At 50.7% G+C, this 17,329-nt stretch overlaps 5 protein-coding genes across 5 annotated transcripts; 4 read left to right on the top strand and 1 right to left on the bottom strand.

The window, feature by feature from the left end:
- Window positions 1–1,288: 1,288 nt before the first annotated feature.
- On the top strand, window positions 1,289–3,442 carry IAR55_006801 (uncharacterized protein; the record flags this gene model as incomplete). The annotated part of the gene is made up of 2 exons (XM_066949880.1): window positions 1,289–2,750; window positions 2,805–3,442. 2 exons carry the CDS (start codon window positions 1,289–1,291, stop codon window positions 3,440–3,442), a joined length of 2,100 nt encoding a protein of 699 aa, XP_066799572.1.
- Window positions 3,443–4,078: 636 nt separating this feature from the next.
- On the top strand, window positions 4,079–6,374 carry IAR55_006800 (uncharacterized protein; the record flags this gene model as incomplete). Its single annotated transcript, XM_066949879.1, has 8 exons — window positions 4,079–4,703; window positions 4,842–4,860; window positions 4,941–5,067; window positions 5,151–5,169; window positions 5,268–5,335; window positions 5,410–5,439; window positions 5,519–6,034; window positions 6,204–6,374. 8 exons carry the CDS (start codon window positions 4,079–4,081, stop codon window positions 6,372–6,374), a joined length of 1,575 nt encoding a protein of 524 aa, XP_066799571.1.
- A 242-nt stretch (window positions 6,375–6,616) lies between these two features.
- IAR55_006799 (protein CFT1) lies at window positions 6,617–11,815 on the bottom strand (the record flags this gene model as incomplete). The annotated part of the gene is made up of 16 exons (XM_066949878.1): window positions 6,617–6,921; window positions 6,996–7,133; window positions 7,198–7,345; window positions 7,427–7,573; window positions 7,630–7,785; window positions 7,883–8,109; window positions 8,172–8,364; window positions 8,431–8,772; window positions 8,832–9,460; window positions 9,510–9,807; window positions 9,860–9,928; window positions 9,971–10,134; window positions 10,191–10,930; window positions 10,984–11,210; window positions 11,273–11,425; window positions 11,513–11,815. The coding sequence occupies 16 exons, from the start codon at window positions 11,813–11,815 to the stop codon at window positions 6,617–6,619; spliced, it is 4,239 nt and encodes a 1,412-aa protein (XP_066799570.1).
- Window positions 11,816–12,315: 500 nt separating this feature from the next.
- Window positions 12,316–13,795, top strand: IAR55_006798 (uncharacterized protein; the record flags this gene model as incomplete). The annotated part of the gene is made up of 8 exons (XM_066949877.1): window positions 12,316–12,390; window positions 12,493–12,745; window positions 12,843–12,999; window positions 13,057–13,125; window positions 13,179–13,230; window positions 13,296–13,443; window positions 13,503–13,603; window positions 13,670–13,795. The coding sequence occupies 8 exons, from the start codon at window positions 12,316–12,318 to the stop codon at window positions 13,793–13,795; spliced, it is 981 nt and encodes a 326-aa protein (XP_066799569.1).
- A 1,110-nt stretch (window positions 13,796–14,905) lies between these two features.
- Window positions 14,906–17,010, top strand: IAR55_006797 (nicotinate (nicotinamide) nucleotide adenylyltransferase; the record flags this gene model as incomplete). The annotated part of the gene is made up of 7 exons (XM_066949876.1): window positions 14,906–14,979; window positions 15,128–15,963; window positions 16,033–16,177; window positions 16,235–16,535; window positions 16,589–16,689; window positions 16,755–16,844; window positions 16,923–17,010. The coding sequence occupies 7 exons, from the start codon at window positions 14,906–14,908 to the stop codon at window positions 17,008–17,010; spliced, it is 1,635 nt and encodes a 544-aa protein (XP_066799568.1).
- Window positions 17,011–17,329: the final 319 nt, after the last annotated feature.

Genomic DNA, 17,329 nt, shown 5'->3' with positions numbered 1-17,329 from the left:
ATTCTAATATACGACGATACAGTAACGATCCCCTTCTCTCTGGTCCTGCCCTTTGCCAGCAGCTTGTGAAACTGAGCTGCATATCTCAATATCGGCGTCTGCAGAGAGACAAGTGACCGGGGCGAAAGAAGACGACACGCAGAGTAAATGATCCAGATTCACGATGATGAGATATGTAACTATGTAACAGGTAAACCACAACCTGTATCTCTTGAACTCGTTCCGACGACGCCCCTCTCTCTCTCCCTGCGCCCCCCAGCCCTCCCCTCCCTTATCCTTTGCCAATACCCCGCATAAACTCGTAAAAGCACACTAAATTAGCACGGCACGCATCCACTTGCCATACACCCTCCCCCCCCCCCCTTGTCCTTACTCCTCGTTCTCACATCCTCGTTACAGAACCAAATCCCACTAGCACCTTTCCTATCATCATCATCATCGTTACATTGTACCACTTATCCGAACCTCTTTCGATTTCTCTCAATCTGATTATCCTTTGTCACATCCATACCTTCTACCGTCAGCAAGTAGGTATAGACCTAAGGACAGAGGTAGATTCGACTCGACACTACTACAGTCAGACAGTCAGCCAATCAGTCAGTCAGTTAGCCAATCGACTTGGGCACCTGTCGCCTTCCATCTCAAAGCACACCACCGTCCCGTGAGCACCCGGTATCGTCGCTGCGACCATAGCCCGATCGACGAGATCTTCTTTTCGACATCAGAGACTAAACATCTCCTGTTCATCAATCCGAATCCGCGGAGGCTCCTTTTGCGCGGCATCCTGAGAAGCTTGTTTCCATCCTACCTTTGATCACAGACATAATCCACCCAATCTCACAGCGGTCATACGACAAATACGTTCCACTGTTCGAAGCTTTCGAGAGCCACAACGTATACCTTGATTACCAACTTCGGGTGATTGTCAGAAACCAAACCACTCCTCCGGTGAGCATTCCTAACTCTGTTATTTCAATCTTTCCCACCCACCCCGTCCGGTCTGTCTCCTCACACAAATGTCTCACATACGCGTATTTCGATCTGGCCCGGCTGACTCGTTCATTGCTCCTCTTATGCCTATCTCCTCCATTCATCAATTGGTTACACTCCTCCTCCCTGTGCCATACTCATTGCAACGTTTGTTCGTCCGTATCTTCACTCGTCACACGCTCCCACGCAAAATTCAATGGATCCCCTCGACATCTATCTCAACACGCATAAAATGCAATGATCTCAACTTCTACCAATCATGCCCCCCTCTGTCCAAAAATCTAACTATTCTCGCACAATGATTTCCAACTCGCTACGCGCTACGCCTTCTACTCCCGGTCTCTATTCGTCCCCTGACCATGCGCTATATCCGTCTTCCACCATCAGTTGGTCAACACCGTCATCTTCGATCGGAATTATGACCGGTTCAGACAATTCTTCCCCAGTTGATTTTGCTTTTGAACCCCCCGCCGTCCCCAACGACTCCAACTTCAACGCTCCGTACAAACCGGCACCTATCAAGACAGGTTCTTTTTCTTCCCCCACCAGCATCTCACCCAGCACCGTTCCGTACACTCCAGGTCCTGGACAGCTCAGCGCTGGAAACTCGTATCCATTTAACAACGGTTCTTTCAGTTCCTCTTACGGCCTCTCTTCCGCCTCTTCTTTCTCCTCTACCTCTGGCTCTGCTACTGGCGGCTCTTTCTCCTCCGTCGACGCTCTGCCCGCTATCTCTCGCGAATTCGTCCGACCTTCCCCTACCGAGACCCGTCGTCCTGCGACCGCCGGTGGGGCCTTACAAAGTAGAAGTCCTTTCGCAGGTTTCATGCCAGGAGGCGCAGACGAAGGTCAGAAGTTTCGAAGAACGAGTCAGAGACCAACTTCTTCGGACGGCGTCAGAATCGCAGAGACCATAGACGAAGGAAACGAAGGCATGTTCAACACCACCAACCCGTTCGCCTCGACTGACAAGGAAGTGGAGGCGGAGCAAATCAAGCAGATTTCTCCACAGGCCCCTGAAACAAGCACCTCGGTTGATCCCCGCTTTGTCACTCAAAGTCGCAGGGCCTCTGAACCCCAATTCAACGTTCCAGGTTGGCAACCGCAACCCTCGCCTTATGGTCAAACAGACCAGGTGCCCTCCGCGGCTGCTTTCGGGGTACCTCCTCATTCTGTGAGCCAACAGGGCTACCTTCAACAACAGCAGGTCCATCAAGGATATCCCCGCCCAACGACGTACTCTGGTAGACCACAAACCAGTGATGGTCTTCCTAGCTATCCTCATGTTGGAAATGGGATCGCCCTTCCCAGCGCTCAATCCATTGCTCGCCAAATCCCTGGTATGAGTAACGCTATTGGCTACTTCCAACCGATATCTTCGGAATCTAAGGCTATGCAGCCCTCTTTGATGCCCTTCCGAGACGACCGTACCAACTCCCTTGGCAACTTACCGGCCTCTACCAGCTTCCTTGGCGACCGCGGCTATTCTCTTGACTCAGGTATTCCTCGGGCCGCTGGCGGCGCAATGCGAGCGTCTTATGTCGGAAAACCTGGCTCATCGAGCGAGATGAGCCAATACGAGCTGACTTTTGTTCAGCTTGGCGGTCCAGCACCAAAGAAGAGGCCAAGGAGAAGGTTCGACGAAATTGAGCGATTATACGACTGTGGATGGAATGGTTGTGAGAAGTCGTATGGGACTTTGAATCATCTGAACGCGCATGTCGCCATGCAGAAACACGGAGAGAAGCGTCTTCCTCAAGGTCAGTGAGGATTGGTGCAAATGAGGATCGAAACTGAATTATTGCCCCCCACAGAGTTCAAAGATATGCGTAAAGCTTGGCGAAAGAAGAAGCGGGAGCTTGCTGCGATCAGTGCCAACTCCCAATTCGGTGGGAATGCTCCGGGGTGGTCGCAACGAGCGTCGATCGGTTCTTCCTCCACCGACTCCGATTGGGATCGGAGAGACAGTGCAGCTTCAATGATGTCGGCGACCTCAGGGTTCAGTCATCGCCCATCTGGATCTTATCCAGTAGGCTACCCGGCGCCATCATGGAGTAACGGTGCCGAATCTCGACCATCAACCTCTTCGTCCATCGCCTCATCCGCAGACGGTCGATCATATTTCCACCCTGTGCAGCCAAACTACAGCATGAGCATTGCACAACCGCCGTATCTGAGCAATGTCGGCAACATGGCCGCGAGTGCTCGACGCGCTTCGGCACCTCAGCATCTCCCTATGCCTTCCCACAATCCGATGGTGGACGGATTCAGACAAACGGAGAGCGATCATCTTACACCTACCGCCCAGAATCCCTTTCCACAGCAAAGGCACGGATACTCATTCGCGACACTGACGTCCCCCATGAACGGTCAAGCGATGACACCTGTCGGCCCCAATGGAGAAGCTCCTTATGGCGGTAACAATAGTGGTCTATTTGCGTTCCAGCGATAAGTGTCTCGCGGTCGCGATCCGGATCTAAAACGGCTAGGGAAAGCGACCATCCTCTATCGACCGGATGGCACACTTTCATTTTCAATCGACCTTTCCATAGATATCTTTTTTCCCCCTTTATCATTTGATCTGTCTGATTTTGCTCCCCAATGTGATATGAGTCTCAGTCCTCGTTTCAGTTTTCTAATCGGTCAATATCCATGATACAATTTCACTATCGAAGAGTGGTGTCGTCAATGGTGACTAGTACACATCTTGTAGCAATAGCCGGCTCCGCTATGAAGGAACAGCGGCAGTAGTTAGGGTTCCTACAAACCCCATGCCGGGGACAGTATTGAGGTAGAATTGAATGCAAACATGATTGGTATGATCCTGTTGCCGTTGTCGCTGTCATCACAAGATCGACAAGTCAAGAGACATGATTGAGGATGTCGGTGGAATATGGTTCCATGCTGGCACATCGAGGAAGCGTTCCAGTTACGACCTCCACTTTTCAGCTCCATCCCAATCACTCGCTCGCTATATTTGCACCTCCATATGTTGGATTCGACGATTCTTTGTCTTCACGAACTGCCCAACCGGCTCTGCCATACCTAGAGCGATCGGACCAGACGACAAGATCGAAGGAGATCTGATATGAAGCAGGAAGTCGTCGAGAGAGACGTCATAGCCAGTCCTGCATCTCGAGCTTTCGCAGCAAGGATCGCGAAATACGCCTTGACTTCTACGATCGAAGGTGGACCGTCTGCTTTGTCTTTGTCTTCGTCGTTGTCGGCAAGGCGGTCGTCTACATGTCTTCGAGACAAAGCGGATGAGGAGAAGGAACGGGTGCCTGATCTCGATGCGACTTTGGGATCGACGACAAGTACGACATCGAAAACAAGATGGAATGGGACCAAGCCAGATGAACTCTCATCAAAATCGAATGAGAAGAACGTTGTGCCGGGCAGGAATGAACGTGCTAGAAGATCGACTCGGAACATCAAGTCCAAGACGACGTCCATGGAAGAGGAGAATGCGAGTTCCAACAACGACTCGACTTTGAGTTGCAGTGATTTGACGGAACTCCAATCGGAGATCGAAGACCATCGTCCCGATCTCGATTCGCGTACGAAAAAGAAGAACGGGAAGCGGAAGGCTTTGAAAAAGGAGGCAAGTACACTGAAACTCAAGGTGGTCAAGAAACCGAGAGGCTATGCTGGACCGGAGACGTACGAGCATCTGCGACCGGTCAATGATCTCCTAAGATCAGGTCTGGATCGTGAGTGTCTCTCAGTCTTAGCTGTGGGGCTCAGTGTACAGAGTCCAACGGGCATGATGGGTCAAGGGCAACATGCTCTCCTTGAAGTCTGATGTTGATGGGCTTTGGTACTGTTATCACGTTGCGATCCATCCGTAGTGGTCTTTTGTGGTATAAAGTGAGTGACTTCTGAACCGAACTCTGCTCATCGCGCCGATGTATTTTGAAAAGCTTACAATCTATCGCCCCTCAGTCCAGGTACGACCACCGATATCAGATACCCTTGCAAGCTGGGGTGCAACAGCTGACCTTCCTGATCAATGCGACAGGGAAACGATCTTCGACCTTGGGCCATCATTTCTCCCATCCCACCAATAAATTCTGGGTAAGTTCGCGCCATTACTGAACCAGATGGCTCAGAGCACAAGGACATTGTGAAGAGCTGACTGCTTGGTTCTCAATCCGTAGCGATCCGTCCATCAGTCAGGTGAGTCGTGCAATCCGATCCAGCACAACATCGGATCATCCGCTTCGGACTTGGACCGTATCATCTTTGTTGATCGACACTGAAGATAGTTGACACAGGTCTCACTTCTCGACTGTTCAGTCCTCTGGAAGATGGGCTTATGATGGAAGAATACAACTATGGAATGGTGGGTGCAAGTCGTACCAACCTCACACAGCCATATCCAGATCTAAGCTTACAAGCTACCTCTTGATCCGTCAGACGAATTTAGTCGACCGACCGACTTCCGAGGTAAGTGCGATTCCCGCGTGACGAGTCAGATCACCAAGTCTGACTGATCGCATGATTGATCTTTGGTGATTTTGTCTAGCAATCTGAACTTTCCACTTTGGAAATGCGACTCAACGTCCGCAATCTCACGCTCAAATTCATACGACATCGCCCGAAAGTGGTCTGTTTCGTAGGGAAAAAGATATGGGATGTGTACGAAGGCGTAGTGGGGAAGACTGCAACCGTGTCGGAGACGAGACCTGTCGAGCACGCCCTCGAGCAAGAGGTCAAGCTCAAGCCCGAAATGATCGATGATGTAGATATGAAGTCTGATCTGGCAACTGTCGACATCAAAATCGAGAACGATGACTTGGATCAGCCCGCGCGCAAGCGTATCATCGACCAAATCCCTCTACCCATTTCAAATTCTCAGGGGAAAGGGGTCAAAGTCGACGATGCACAGAGTCGCTCTCGGCCCAAAGCGAGATCGAAACCACACGGGATCCCATTCGACCCCACTCAACCACGATTGTACCGACTTCCGCATCTCACAGCACCTGTCACGTATACTTATTTCTGGGTGGTCCCAAATACCTCTGGTCTCGAGAGGACTCCGGTGAGTGTCTTTCGAAACCGTCCCTCGTCTCTTATTTGGTCCACCATTCTCAATCCCTTCCGCCCTTCCCTAACGTGCTACTCCTTTTTTTCCTCTAACCCTCGTCCCACTTCAAAGGTCGGTTGGAAAAGCTGCAAAGTGAACACTAATTCTGTCTTTCCGCGCAAAGCTGTCTGACCAAATCGTGAACTTCACAAGTCTCAGAATGTTTTTGGCAAGCGTGAAGAATGGTTGGCAACCTAGTCCTCATGATGGTTTTAATGAAATAGATGTGGATGGGGTCGGGAAGACTGTCGAGGAGATACAGCGTGCAGCGTTGAGCAAGAGCAAGGCGATTTGAAGTGGACAAGAGGTATATGTAGCATTGATCGTGTTGTATGAGGAATTCTGTGATTGACATTGATGATCCGTAGTATATCTGCCTGCTGTAAGTACGCCATGCTATGCAATGCATCGATTGGTTCGAGTGATGGTCTGTTCTGTTCTGAGAAAATGGCCACCATTTGTTGATTTTCTTCGCACAGTATTGACAACACGACACAGCACAATGGTGACGCCATCTCTCGCAAACCCGCTTCAAAATCACCAAAACCCTCCTAAAGCTTGTAAATCACTAGCAACGGTGACTGCGTCCGTCCCGATCTGTCTCATCATCTCCTTCTGTCTTCCCAGGGGTTGGAGCGCGAAATGACCTAATAGATTCCCATCCAATATACCCTTGGACATGGGTTTCGGTAAGAGATCGTTCCGGACGGTGCGGAATGCTCTTGGATTCAGACCTGCGATATGTTGAGCATTTCGGACCAGTTGATCAGAGACTAGTTGGAGTCGTTTGAATCTCGCTGGTTTGACAGACACCAGTGTCGTAAGTGCTCCGTCTGCCGTGGCTATCGTGAGCATCATGACATGTCAGTATGACGCATGGACCGTTTATCAATTCGACGATCGATCGATCGCTCACCATAGACAATCTGAGTTTGAGGTGCCCATTCTTCTTCTGCCGTCTTCCTCCTCGCGATCACCTTCGAACAAGTGACAGGTCCGCCCGTATGATATTCCGTCCGAAGCATCAATCTCTCCCCATTGAGTGAGTCAGGATCTGTACGAAACAACAAATCAATCAGCAACGACACGAAAGTGACACGGTATCTCAAGTAGCTCACCTGAAGGATCATACTCCAGCATTCTCATATCACCGTTTCGATCGTTGGACACGAAATTGACCTGACCTTCATGGACCAGGAAATCTGTCGTGACAGTCGACACCTGTTGAAGATCTTTACTGATCGTAGTGAATTTGTATGGATCTTCCTATTAGGTGTATCAGCCACCTATCCCCTTATCTCCCAGTTCCCATACTCAAGGTTGAGCTCGTCGCAGCGCCCTACTGACCTGCAAAGCAACCAGCCAAAAACTCTTGCATAGATCGCCTATCAGGATGAAATTTTTGAACACCTTCATACTGGTAGCGTAAAGCATCATATCGAGGAAAGCGAGACCCATCAATCGATCATCGTAATCCATTCCCTTGACGTATATCTTCATCCACCCATTAGCCAGTATCTTGATATTCTGTTTCATAATCAAGTACTCACTTTGGGTCCATTAGAATTGAGAAGGTAACCATTGATATGGTTTACCGCACTGACAGGGTTCCTTGCGGGGTCCTTGGTCCTCATCTTGAGTCTCCAACCTGATCCACCGGCTTTCCCCCCTTGTCCAACCGTCTCGACAACCTCGAAAACATATAACTGCGACATGATCCATCAGCATGCGTGGCTTTCCACTGTCAATCGTTGCCCCCATTTGTTCCGATAAACTGGCACACGAAGAGCTCGAAACACTTACATTACCTCTAGTCGCTCGATCTTCGCCAAAATTGAATCCAGTTCCCACGGCTACAAAGTCTCTGTATCCACCTGTCGCACCAGGCGATTCGAGCTTCACACTCTCCATTGACAGCACTTCTTCATTCTGATCAAAATCATAACCGTCGATCACTCGCCAGGGATCTGAACCTTGAGAAAACAATTCAAGCGTAGATCTCTGGTTGGTTGGCGGGATCAGATCTTCTCCTGCACGACAATTGTCAGTAGGACGTCCACTCTTCACAGAGAGTGCCAAGGGAGAGATATACCTTCTGGACCAATCTGGATCTCTCCTTCTTCATCATAAGCCTGGAACGGGACTGTAATCGATGCAGCGCCCACGTAGTGAGCCGATGTCGGATCGAACGATATCGCAGTGTACGTTCTCTCCATAACATATCTATCGCAAGGAATGGCGAAATCGGTGTTGAGAGTGGGTGGAAGGTAACAGATGAAAGAGCCCTGCAGTCAGCAAGAAGAGGATGTCAGCTTCGAGAGCTCAATTCAGTGTCAGCAGCCAATACGCACGTCTTCGATCCTGATGAAGTACTCTCCTGCCCCACCGAGATGTGTAGTCTTTCCAAAAGCCATCGCAGCCTGCTTCAATGCAAATGACCTGATGGGATGCGCATCTGAAGAAAGAATCCAGTGTGGTTTCTCCCCGGTAATGAATGCTCCGGTCAGTCCTTCAATGTTGAAGAATGGGATGACGGTATACGGTAGCTTGGTGGTCCCTCCTGCAATGGGCAAAAGCTGGGTGTGGACTTTTCGGAATCGCACCGCCAGCGATCGTCTGGAGTGTGCGGACGCATCAACTGTGAACCGGGGCTGCGCCTCATATACGTTCAATCGCCCTGAGTGATGCAAAGCCTATAAGAAGCGAAACGATAAGTTTGGCTACCATTTTCATCTATTTTGATTCTGCTCACGATAAGATGCGGCCTCAAGGTACCCTTCCCAATAGGACAGAACACCATCTGACTGACCCCATCCTCTACATCCTGCTCTCCTGAGCGTCCTTCTACCAAGTCGTCGGTGAAACTAGGGGCGGACGAACTCAAGCCGTTCGACTGGAGTACCAAGGTCAGATCCGGTAATGATCTGACTTGCAATTCTCCCTTCTCGGTAAGCATCGCCAACCACTGTGACCCCCTAGCTGTGTTCATCGCCGTTTCCATACTTGGTGCGTCCGTAGAGATGGCGGGTTCCTGCTCCTGCAATCGCTTGATTTGCTGTTGGGTGAGCTGCATACGAGCGTGCTGGCCCTGACGGATGGCAGACATCCGCGAAGCGTTGCCGTTCACCTGATGTTGATCGGCTTGTCGAGCTGGTTCAAAGGTACGGTAGATACCCGTAGAGTCGGAGAACACTTCGATGCTTTGGCAGAGCGGTCGATCGGGGAAGGGCGCTTCCGCCACTGATCGAGCTACAGTGTCTCCGATGTACAGGGTGACGCTACCGTCCACTCGGCGCATCACTACATAGGGATCTGAAATACTAGCAGAGGCAATTGGTGGTGAGTCGCTTCTCGGGCAGATGGTCTGCACAAGCTTGCCATCTGAGACTTCATTAGCATCAAGCTACTGATTGAATACCACAGAACTCACTCGAATCCAGAAGAGACACTTCTGCGGGAGTGACATGCATCACGCAAGATCGTTGAAAGAACGGTGCAGCTGTCAATGTCTTCCCATCTATTCTCCCGATCTGTTCGGGGACAGCTTTGGTCGACAGCGCAAATATCCGAGTTGCGTTTCTCTCTGTGCTGATAAGCAATGTGGTACGTTCCGACTCAGGTATATCCTTGAACTTTTGTCCTGATTGTCGGTCGATGGGGAGGAACCAAACCCCTTCGGCCGTGGACAGTTCATTGAAACGACGTCGTTTCGTGATGGGTATACCTCGCTGTTACCGACGTTGTTAGTCATTAGGTGACGGTGTCGGTCTGACGACTCACCCTGAGAACGTTGAATGTAGAATTTCGACTTCCCCCGCTGATGGCGACTAACTGGGGATACGTGCGCAACTGCATCGGAAGTCAGCTGGTCATTCGCACCTGTCAGCTCACTCCTTGGTTGGTCGTAGCAATACCAAACTCCATGTCCAAAATCTTTCCTACTCCTGAAAGAACGTCGTAGGGCGACAACGCAACATTAGCAGGACCGGTTGGTCCATGACTATTCCCGTTGACCAAGCCGCCGTTTGCGGGATCATTCTGGTCACCATATAAGTCTGCCGACCCTGTCAGCATCTGGAATATTTGAAGGAGCAGAGGGGACGAGGCGCACCTTCATCCCAGTCGACGTCCATCTCCTCCTTCTTGGCCTCTCCATTTCCATTCACGCCGTTCACTTCCAGAGCTTCCCTCACCATTTCCACCTTCGCCAAGACGGAGTCACCCTCTGCACAGCCAATGAACACTGCTCGATCTCCAGCAACTACTACACTCGATGGTGGAGGTACGGTACTTGACTGCTCGTCGACCTTTATTGTCCCCACTGCCCTGCCCTCCATCTCGAAGCGTACTTGATGCACATCGCCGTTCTGGAGGACCAAGAGCATGTCCCTTGCCGCAACAAACACACATTTTGATCCTTCCAAGGATACTTTCCGATCTTCCGAAGACTTGTCGGACCTCAAATCCGTGATGTAATCCCACCAGGCATTCACCCTCGCGCCTACGGTCCTTCCACTCTGGTCGATGTGTATTACACCAGTCGTAGTGATCAACACCACACCGCCAAGTTCAGCGGGACACGACACGAGGTAAAGACTGTCGCTGGGCAGACCAGCGACCGATGTGAGAAGAGGGTAGGAGCCGCCTGATGAAAGGTCGAATGTCCGGATCTCGAGACAGTAATTGTCTTTGACGGTCTGATGACGCCCTGACCATGTATGAGTGGGAGAGTAGAGTAGGGCGAGGGTGGGCGAGTGGAAACCGGGAAGGAAGAGGAGATCTTGTATGTTTTTGACGATTGGTGAGACATCTGACAAGGATAGGACGAAGGACGGGGAGTAAGGCATATCACTGGAGACAAGTATTAGCGATGACGATAAGTATACGGAAATGAATAAATATACCGAGTGTAGCCGTCCTGTAATGGATCTAAATCTGACTGCTCCTGCAAGACAGGCAACACAGCTAAAGAGTCCTCGGGTAGTGACAAGATCGCTAGTCTGGACAAGGGATCCGTCCGTAACATCGGAACATAACTCTGCAGGTCTCCCGTGTTCATTTGCGGACATCGTTCGTATGTGTGCAGTGATACCGTCGCGATATCACCTCTGGACCACTCGAGAAGGGCCATCTGAGAGATGGTCAGCGAAGCTTGGGGCGACCGCATGACCGCATAACCGCGTGATTGCTTACCTTAGCATCCTTGAACGATACTAATAATCTGTCCAGACCATCCACGCTGCTCTCAATCGTTCGCAGGCCGGCCAGTCCTGTTATTGTCCCGTGCAACTCATGTTGACTTAATAGATGCAATCGTCTCGTCGTGTCGTATTTTAACGGTGCCCGCTGTCAATGTCAACAATCGTATGAGCTCATTGTCCCTCCTATCTCATGCCTGATCCTGTCAATACGAAGTTGCATGCGAAAACCCACTTCTGCATGACCATCATCGAAGAAACCATCTCCCAACTCGGTATCTCCAACTATATCGTCATCTACCCCATTTAGACCTTTACTGCTGCTCTCAGCAACGGGCACTTGCTCTTCTCGTATCTCGAACACACGCAAGTTCTCCCCTCCAGCAACAATCAGGTTTCCGGCCACTTTGATGTCGGCCGTGTCGGTCACCGTCGGTGGTTTCGGTAGAGGATAGATGGTGGAGGGGGTGAAGTTTGGGAGAAAGAGAGAGAAGTGGATGGCGGAGGAAGGGAGCAGGGTCTGATGTATAGCGTGCATGGTGAACACGAGTAGAGAGAGCTCGAGCTCCTCAGCTGTGATTTCTGCAGGGTGTATGCGAGTGAAAGAAAGCGACCAGATGTCTGTCTAGATCAGATGTTGAATTCGTTTCCACCTATGCGTCTGGACCTCGCTGAATTGTCGGAAAGTCAACGCCAGAGCGGAAGCAAATAAGCAAATAAGCCTGTTGCAACTCTAGTTTCATCATTCTCAAATTAGGCGCCCCAGAGGTCCACAGCTTGGGGTGTTCCGAGTGCCACACTCGAATTTACGGACAAGGTGGAAGATATAACACCGATATGTTCCGAGATGGTGATCTCCCCTGTAGAGAGATGTGCCACAGTGTCAAGCAGAGTATTCCGCCAACCCTCATTGGAGCAACTCATCTCGACGCATCCCTCAGACAAGCAAAGCGCTTCCAGTACACTTGGACAACTCGACTTTCAAATCTCTTCCCTCTCCTCCTTATCCTGTCATCAAGAACCTCCATTCTCCTCTCCATGTTGTCGCAAGCCTTCCCTCGGCTCGCCGCCAGGGCCTCCGCTCGGGTTTCCCCTCTTCAAAACTTGGGCAAGGTAAAGCTCTCTTCTCATCCATCCATCCCTCTATTCTCCCGATCATGCCATCAGAACAAGAGTGACGAACTGACATGACAACACTCGACGAAACTACAACAGGCTCGATTCTCATCCGCTCATGCCGCCTCTTCCCAATCCTTCTTCGCTTCTCGGACTGCCGTAGCTGGATCGACCGCCCTCGCTGCCGGTTCGATCGCCTGGTACGGTCATCTGTACGGCGTCCCTTCCTTCCTCCCAGAGGCTTCGGCAAACTCTGCGGCGGAGAACGGAATGCACCCCACCTCTTTCCCCTTTGAGCACTACGGACCTTTTGAAACTTTCAACCACTCGGCCATTCGACGTGGTTACCAAGGTGGGTAAAGTTCCGATTTAGGAACCTGATGAAAACCGGGAGGCAAATCAAGCGATGTCGAGAGATCCAAACTGATGTGATCTTGGTTCGTGTACAGTCTACCGTGAAGTTTGTTCCGCTTGTCACTCTCTCGACAGAATCGCTTGGCGAAACTTGGTCGGTGTGTCGCATACCGTCGATGAGGTCAAGACCATGGCTGAGGAGGTCGAGTACACGGATGGACCCAACGATGAGGGAGAGATGTTCCAGAGGCCGTGAGTGAAATTTCATGTTCCCTCACTCAAAATCACAATGGCTGACGCAACTTGCAGGGGAAAGCTCGCCGACTATATGCCCGCTCCTTACCCCAACGAGGAGGCTGCTCGAGCTGGTAACGGAGGGTGAGCTGCGTTGGTGCGCAATGCACCGAACATCCCAGCTGACGCCTCTGTAGTGGTCTTCCCCCAGACCTTTCATTGATAGTCAAGGCCCGACATGGTGCTGCCGTGAGTCTTGTGGCCTCTCAGCATCCGACCATACTGACTGTGTTTGTTCCCGCATGTAATTCCAGGACTACATCTATTCCCTTTTGACCGGTTACTGTGATCCTCCCGCTGGTGTCAAGCTTGCCGAGGGTATGAACTACAACCCGTATTTCCCTGGTGGTGGTATTGCCATGGCTCGTGTTCTGTACGATGGTTTGGTCGAGTACGAGGATGGTGAGTTGTTGACCCCGTTTCTTCATGGCACTGCTAATCATGTATTATGTGTGATCCAGGTACACCCGCTACTACTTCTCAAATGGCCAAGGATGTCACTACTTTCCTCAACTGGGCTGCCGAGCCAGAGCACGACCACAGGAAGAAGATGGGTCTCCAAGTGGGTTCAGATCCCCTCTGGTTTCCGTTCCATCTTGGACTAACGACTGTCGTTGCCTTCTCTTAGGCACTCATGATCCTTACATCCCTCTTCGCCATCTCCGTCTACGTCAAGCGATTCAAGTGGTCTTACATCAAGACCCGAAAGATCGTCTACGAACCTCCCAAGCCCGCGAGGCACGGTCCTCTTTAGAAGCGCTGTGGACTAGCGGATTAGAGATGATTGTGATTTGGGCATGCAAAACATCATTTTTGAGCAGAGTGAGGTTTTAAGCAGCAAGTCTGGCGGATCGAGGAGCCATGTCATACCTGACTTTGGAGAGCAAACCACTGGTTCATTCATCCTCTATCCTGAAACACGAGCGCTGTGTGAGATGATCTCTTGACAGTTCTGCTTGGTGGGTGACAATCCTTTCCTATAACGGGTCTCTATCGCAGTGAAAATCGAAACGATATCGCCGTACAAGTGAATCGCTTCTTCTCATTAATCCTTGCCAAACCACTCGCCGGACCTGTTTCTTTGAGGCACTACTGCACTAAAGACAATTGAAAGCCGTGTTTCTACTTTGCATCTGGATTGCCTGACGAGAAAATCTAGCGGTGAGGAGGTAGCTTCGAAAGTCAGGTAGGTCGTTTCAACTCTTGACCCATATTGCAATCGAGAGGTTGGATCTCATCATCTATCCACACGCGTATCGTCACCCTTGTGACTGTTGACTGTGTCCTCTCGCTGTTCATCCTCTTCATCTCGGTCATGCTCCTCCTTCTCCTCCTCGTCCTCCTCATCCTCTTGCCATCTTCTTTAAATGCAACCTCGCTTGTTATTCAGAAAACGACCAGATCTCCAGCACCTGACAAATGTGCAAAGTCGACTTTTGGTTCCGTTTTTGAGATGTGTACGTAACCGAGTCAGTAGTCCCTCGTTTTTATCACAACATCTCGCCCAGGGCAAAGTCACTGCTGCTACCATCAAGTTACTTGGCTGCGAATGACCGTCGTAGACCGTCCATCTTCATCGTTATCTTGATGGCTGTAGCATAGACTTGTGGCCTCGTAGCGACTGCCATCTACCAAGGGTGCCACCACCTGTCACCTACGGGTGCTTCACACAGTCATTTCCATACGACGCCTGACACATCGGATCCGCTCCGGTCACATATTAACTCACTCCACTCGACTCGAAATCTAGACGGATAGCTGAATTCCGTCATCTGGCTATTGACGCAAATCAGACTACCCTCTGGCTCATCAAATCTTCGCTTGCCTGTCCAACTACTGGCGAATCGGTGCTCCCATCCCCGACATGGCTGCAAACGGGTTCAAACATCCCGCACCGGTTTTACCGGCTATGGGTCTACATAGTTTCCACAATGATTCGTAAGTCACCTCTCGACATGCAACGTACCTTCCGCTGCCTCCTTCCCACCTGCTCTGTGCGACAGGTCTGGTCAAGACGAAGATGAGCTGACGATTCATTGTCATCTTCCCATCCTCTTTCATACTTCATATCTTTCATCCTATACAGGCCCCCATTCGCCGGCGCCGCTACTTCTGCAACATCGGAGCATGGTGAACCCGAAATCCTCTCTCTAGACTCATCTCAGACCCTTCCTCCTCGACCTGATTCAGCATCACCTCATCAGAACGACGTTTCACTCTCCTCTCCTCCGTTGTCCGCCAGTCAAACCACCATAAATATCGGTCAGACACAACCTCTAGTGGTCCCATCTCCACAATCAGCAGAACTTTCATTGACCGGCGACGAACATCTGTCTTCGTCTCGTTCTCGCCGTCTTCTTTCAGGCTACATGTTTGGCAACCCTCCTTCGCCCATCCGTATCGGTCCGAATGCCGACAAAGACCCCCTAGCCAGTCTGGACCTCGTCGCAGAAAGTGTTGCTGTAGATATCGGAGAGATTGAGTCGACCGATCCAATGTCTTCCAGACGATTCAGTCCGCAGTTGGAAGGCCCTCGATACCCACTCACCACCCCTCCTCTGCTGGATGATGATTCCCCACCTCTGTCAGAGGCCTTCAAATCGTACAGCTCCCCCGATGCTAGTTCGACTCCCGCTGTCGCTACCGGATCCTCTCAACCTCAACGTCCAGGGTTGTCACTCGACCATACAGCTCAACCGGCGGGATCTGTGTCCTTGAACGATACTCCCCAACCCATTGCGACGGGTGCTGGAGCCAATCACAGAGACGATACGGGATACGATGCTCTAGATGGAAGGAACGATGGAGAGGCGGATCTGGACGAAAGTGCACCGCAAGCAGAGGGCGGAGGCTCGGAGGCATACTTGCAAGGCAAGGGAGAATATGATTTCCCTAGACATAGACTGAGACGAACAATGAAGGGTAGGTCTCAGATCTGGAGGATGCAGTGATTCAGAGGTGGTTGCTGATTTATTACTATCTCACCACCAGACGAATCAAAGATCCCGCTCGTCATCGTTGCCTGCGGGTCTTTCTCCCCGCCTACATATCTCCACCTGAGAATGTTCGAGATGGCCAAAGATGAGATCGTGGAGTCTCAAACGTATGAGATTATGGCGGGGTACTATTCACCTGTGTGAGCGATAAAAACCATCGTGTGTAAATTATGGATCGCTGATAGCTATCATGTTAGCTCATCATATTACAAGAAATCCGGCTTGGCTCCAGCCAACCATCGTGTCCGAATGTGTGAATTAGCTGTCGAACACACGTCGACATGGCTTATGGTCGACCCTTGGGAGGCTGGTCAACCGGAGTATCAACGCACCGCTATCGTTCTGGACCACTTTGACGAGATGCTCAATGGAGGCAAAGATGGAAAGGGTGGATGTGTCATGGGTGATGGGAAGAAGAGGAGATACAAGATCATGCTGTTGGCGGGAGGTGACCTGATAGAGAGCTTCGGAGAACCGGGAGTTTGGAGTGAACCTGATGTGAGTGAGATTGAGCACTATATTTTGTGAGTCAACTGACAGTGGACGAATAGTTGCACATCATTCTTGGCCGGTTCGGATGTCTGATCGTTGAAAGAGCTGGATCAGACGTATGGGCCTTTTTGCTCTCGCATGATATTCTATATCATCACAGGTAAGTGATCCTTCTCACGTTCTCGCCCTGGTGCTGTTTGGCTGATAGGTCTGCTCTGCACACAGACGGAACGTCATCGTGATCAAACAGCTCATTTACAATGATATCTCATCGACCAAAGTCCGACTGTTTGTGCGTCGAGGGATGAGCATCAAGTGAGTATCTGACTGTCAGACGGGTGAGAATGCTTGTCGTTGTGCACTGCTGATCTGATCTCGTCTGAATCGATGTAGATATCTCTTACCGAACAGTGTGATCCAATATATCTACGATCACAGGTTGTACAGAGGGTCAGATACCAAGGCGATGAACGGGTATTAGTGGGCCGCAGAGTGGAATGAGTGTGGAGGAAGGGTTCTCCATGTGTATCCTGTGTGTTCTCACTACCACGGAAAGGAAGGAAGGTCGATGTACACTATATCTCATACTATAGACAGATTATATGCGATATTTTACATGTTTCCTGGGATAAGCAAAACAGAGCACACGAATGTTGCCTCGGGCGGTGATGACCGACGGGGGTGTGTGTGTGGGGGGGTGAAATAACCGGAGCGCCTGAATGAAATTAACCAACTTAGACGAGGTGGTATGACGTTGTGGGTTCATGAACCGGGTCTCTCGGCTCATGTTCTTTCGTTTC

The sequence above is a fragment of the Kwoniella newhampshirensis genome (assembly GCF_039105145.1).
Source record: "Kwoniella newhampshirensis strain CBS 13917 chromosome 10 map unlocalized Ctg14, whole genome shotgun sequence".
NCBI classification, from domain to species: Eukaryota; Fungi; Basidiomycota; class Tremellomycetes; order Tremellales; family Cryptococcaceae; genus Kwoniella; species Kwoniella newhampshirensis.
The sequence above is the reverse complement of the archived record's forward strand: the minus strand, read 5'-3'. Positions and strand labels throughout refer to the sequence as shown.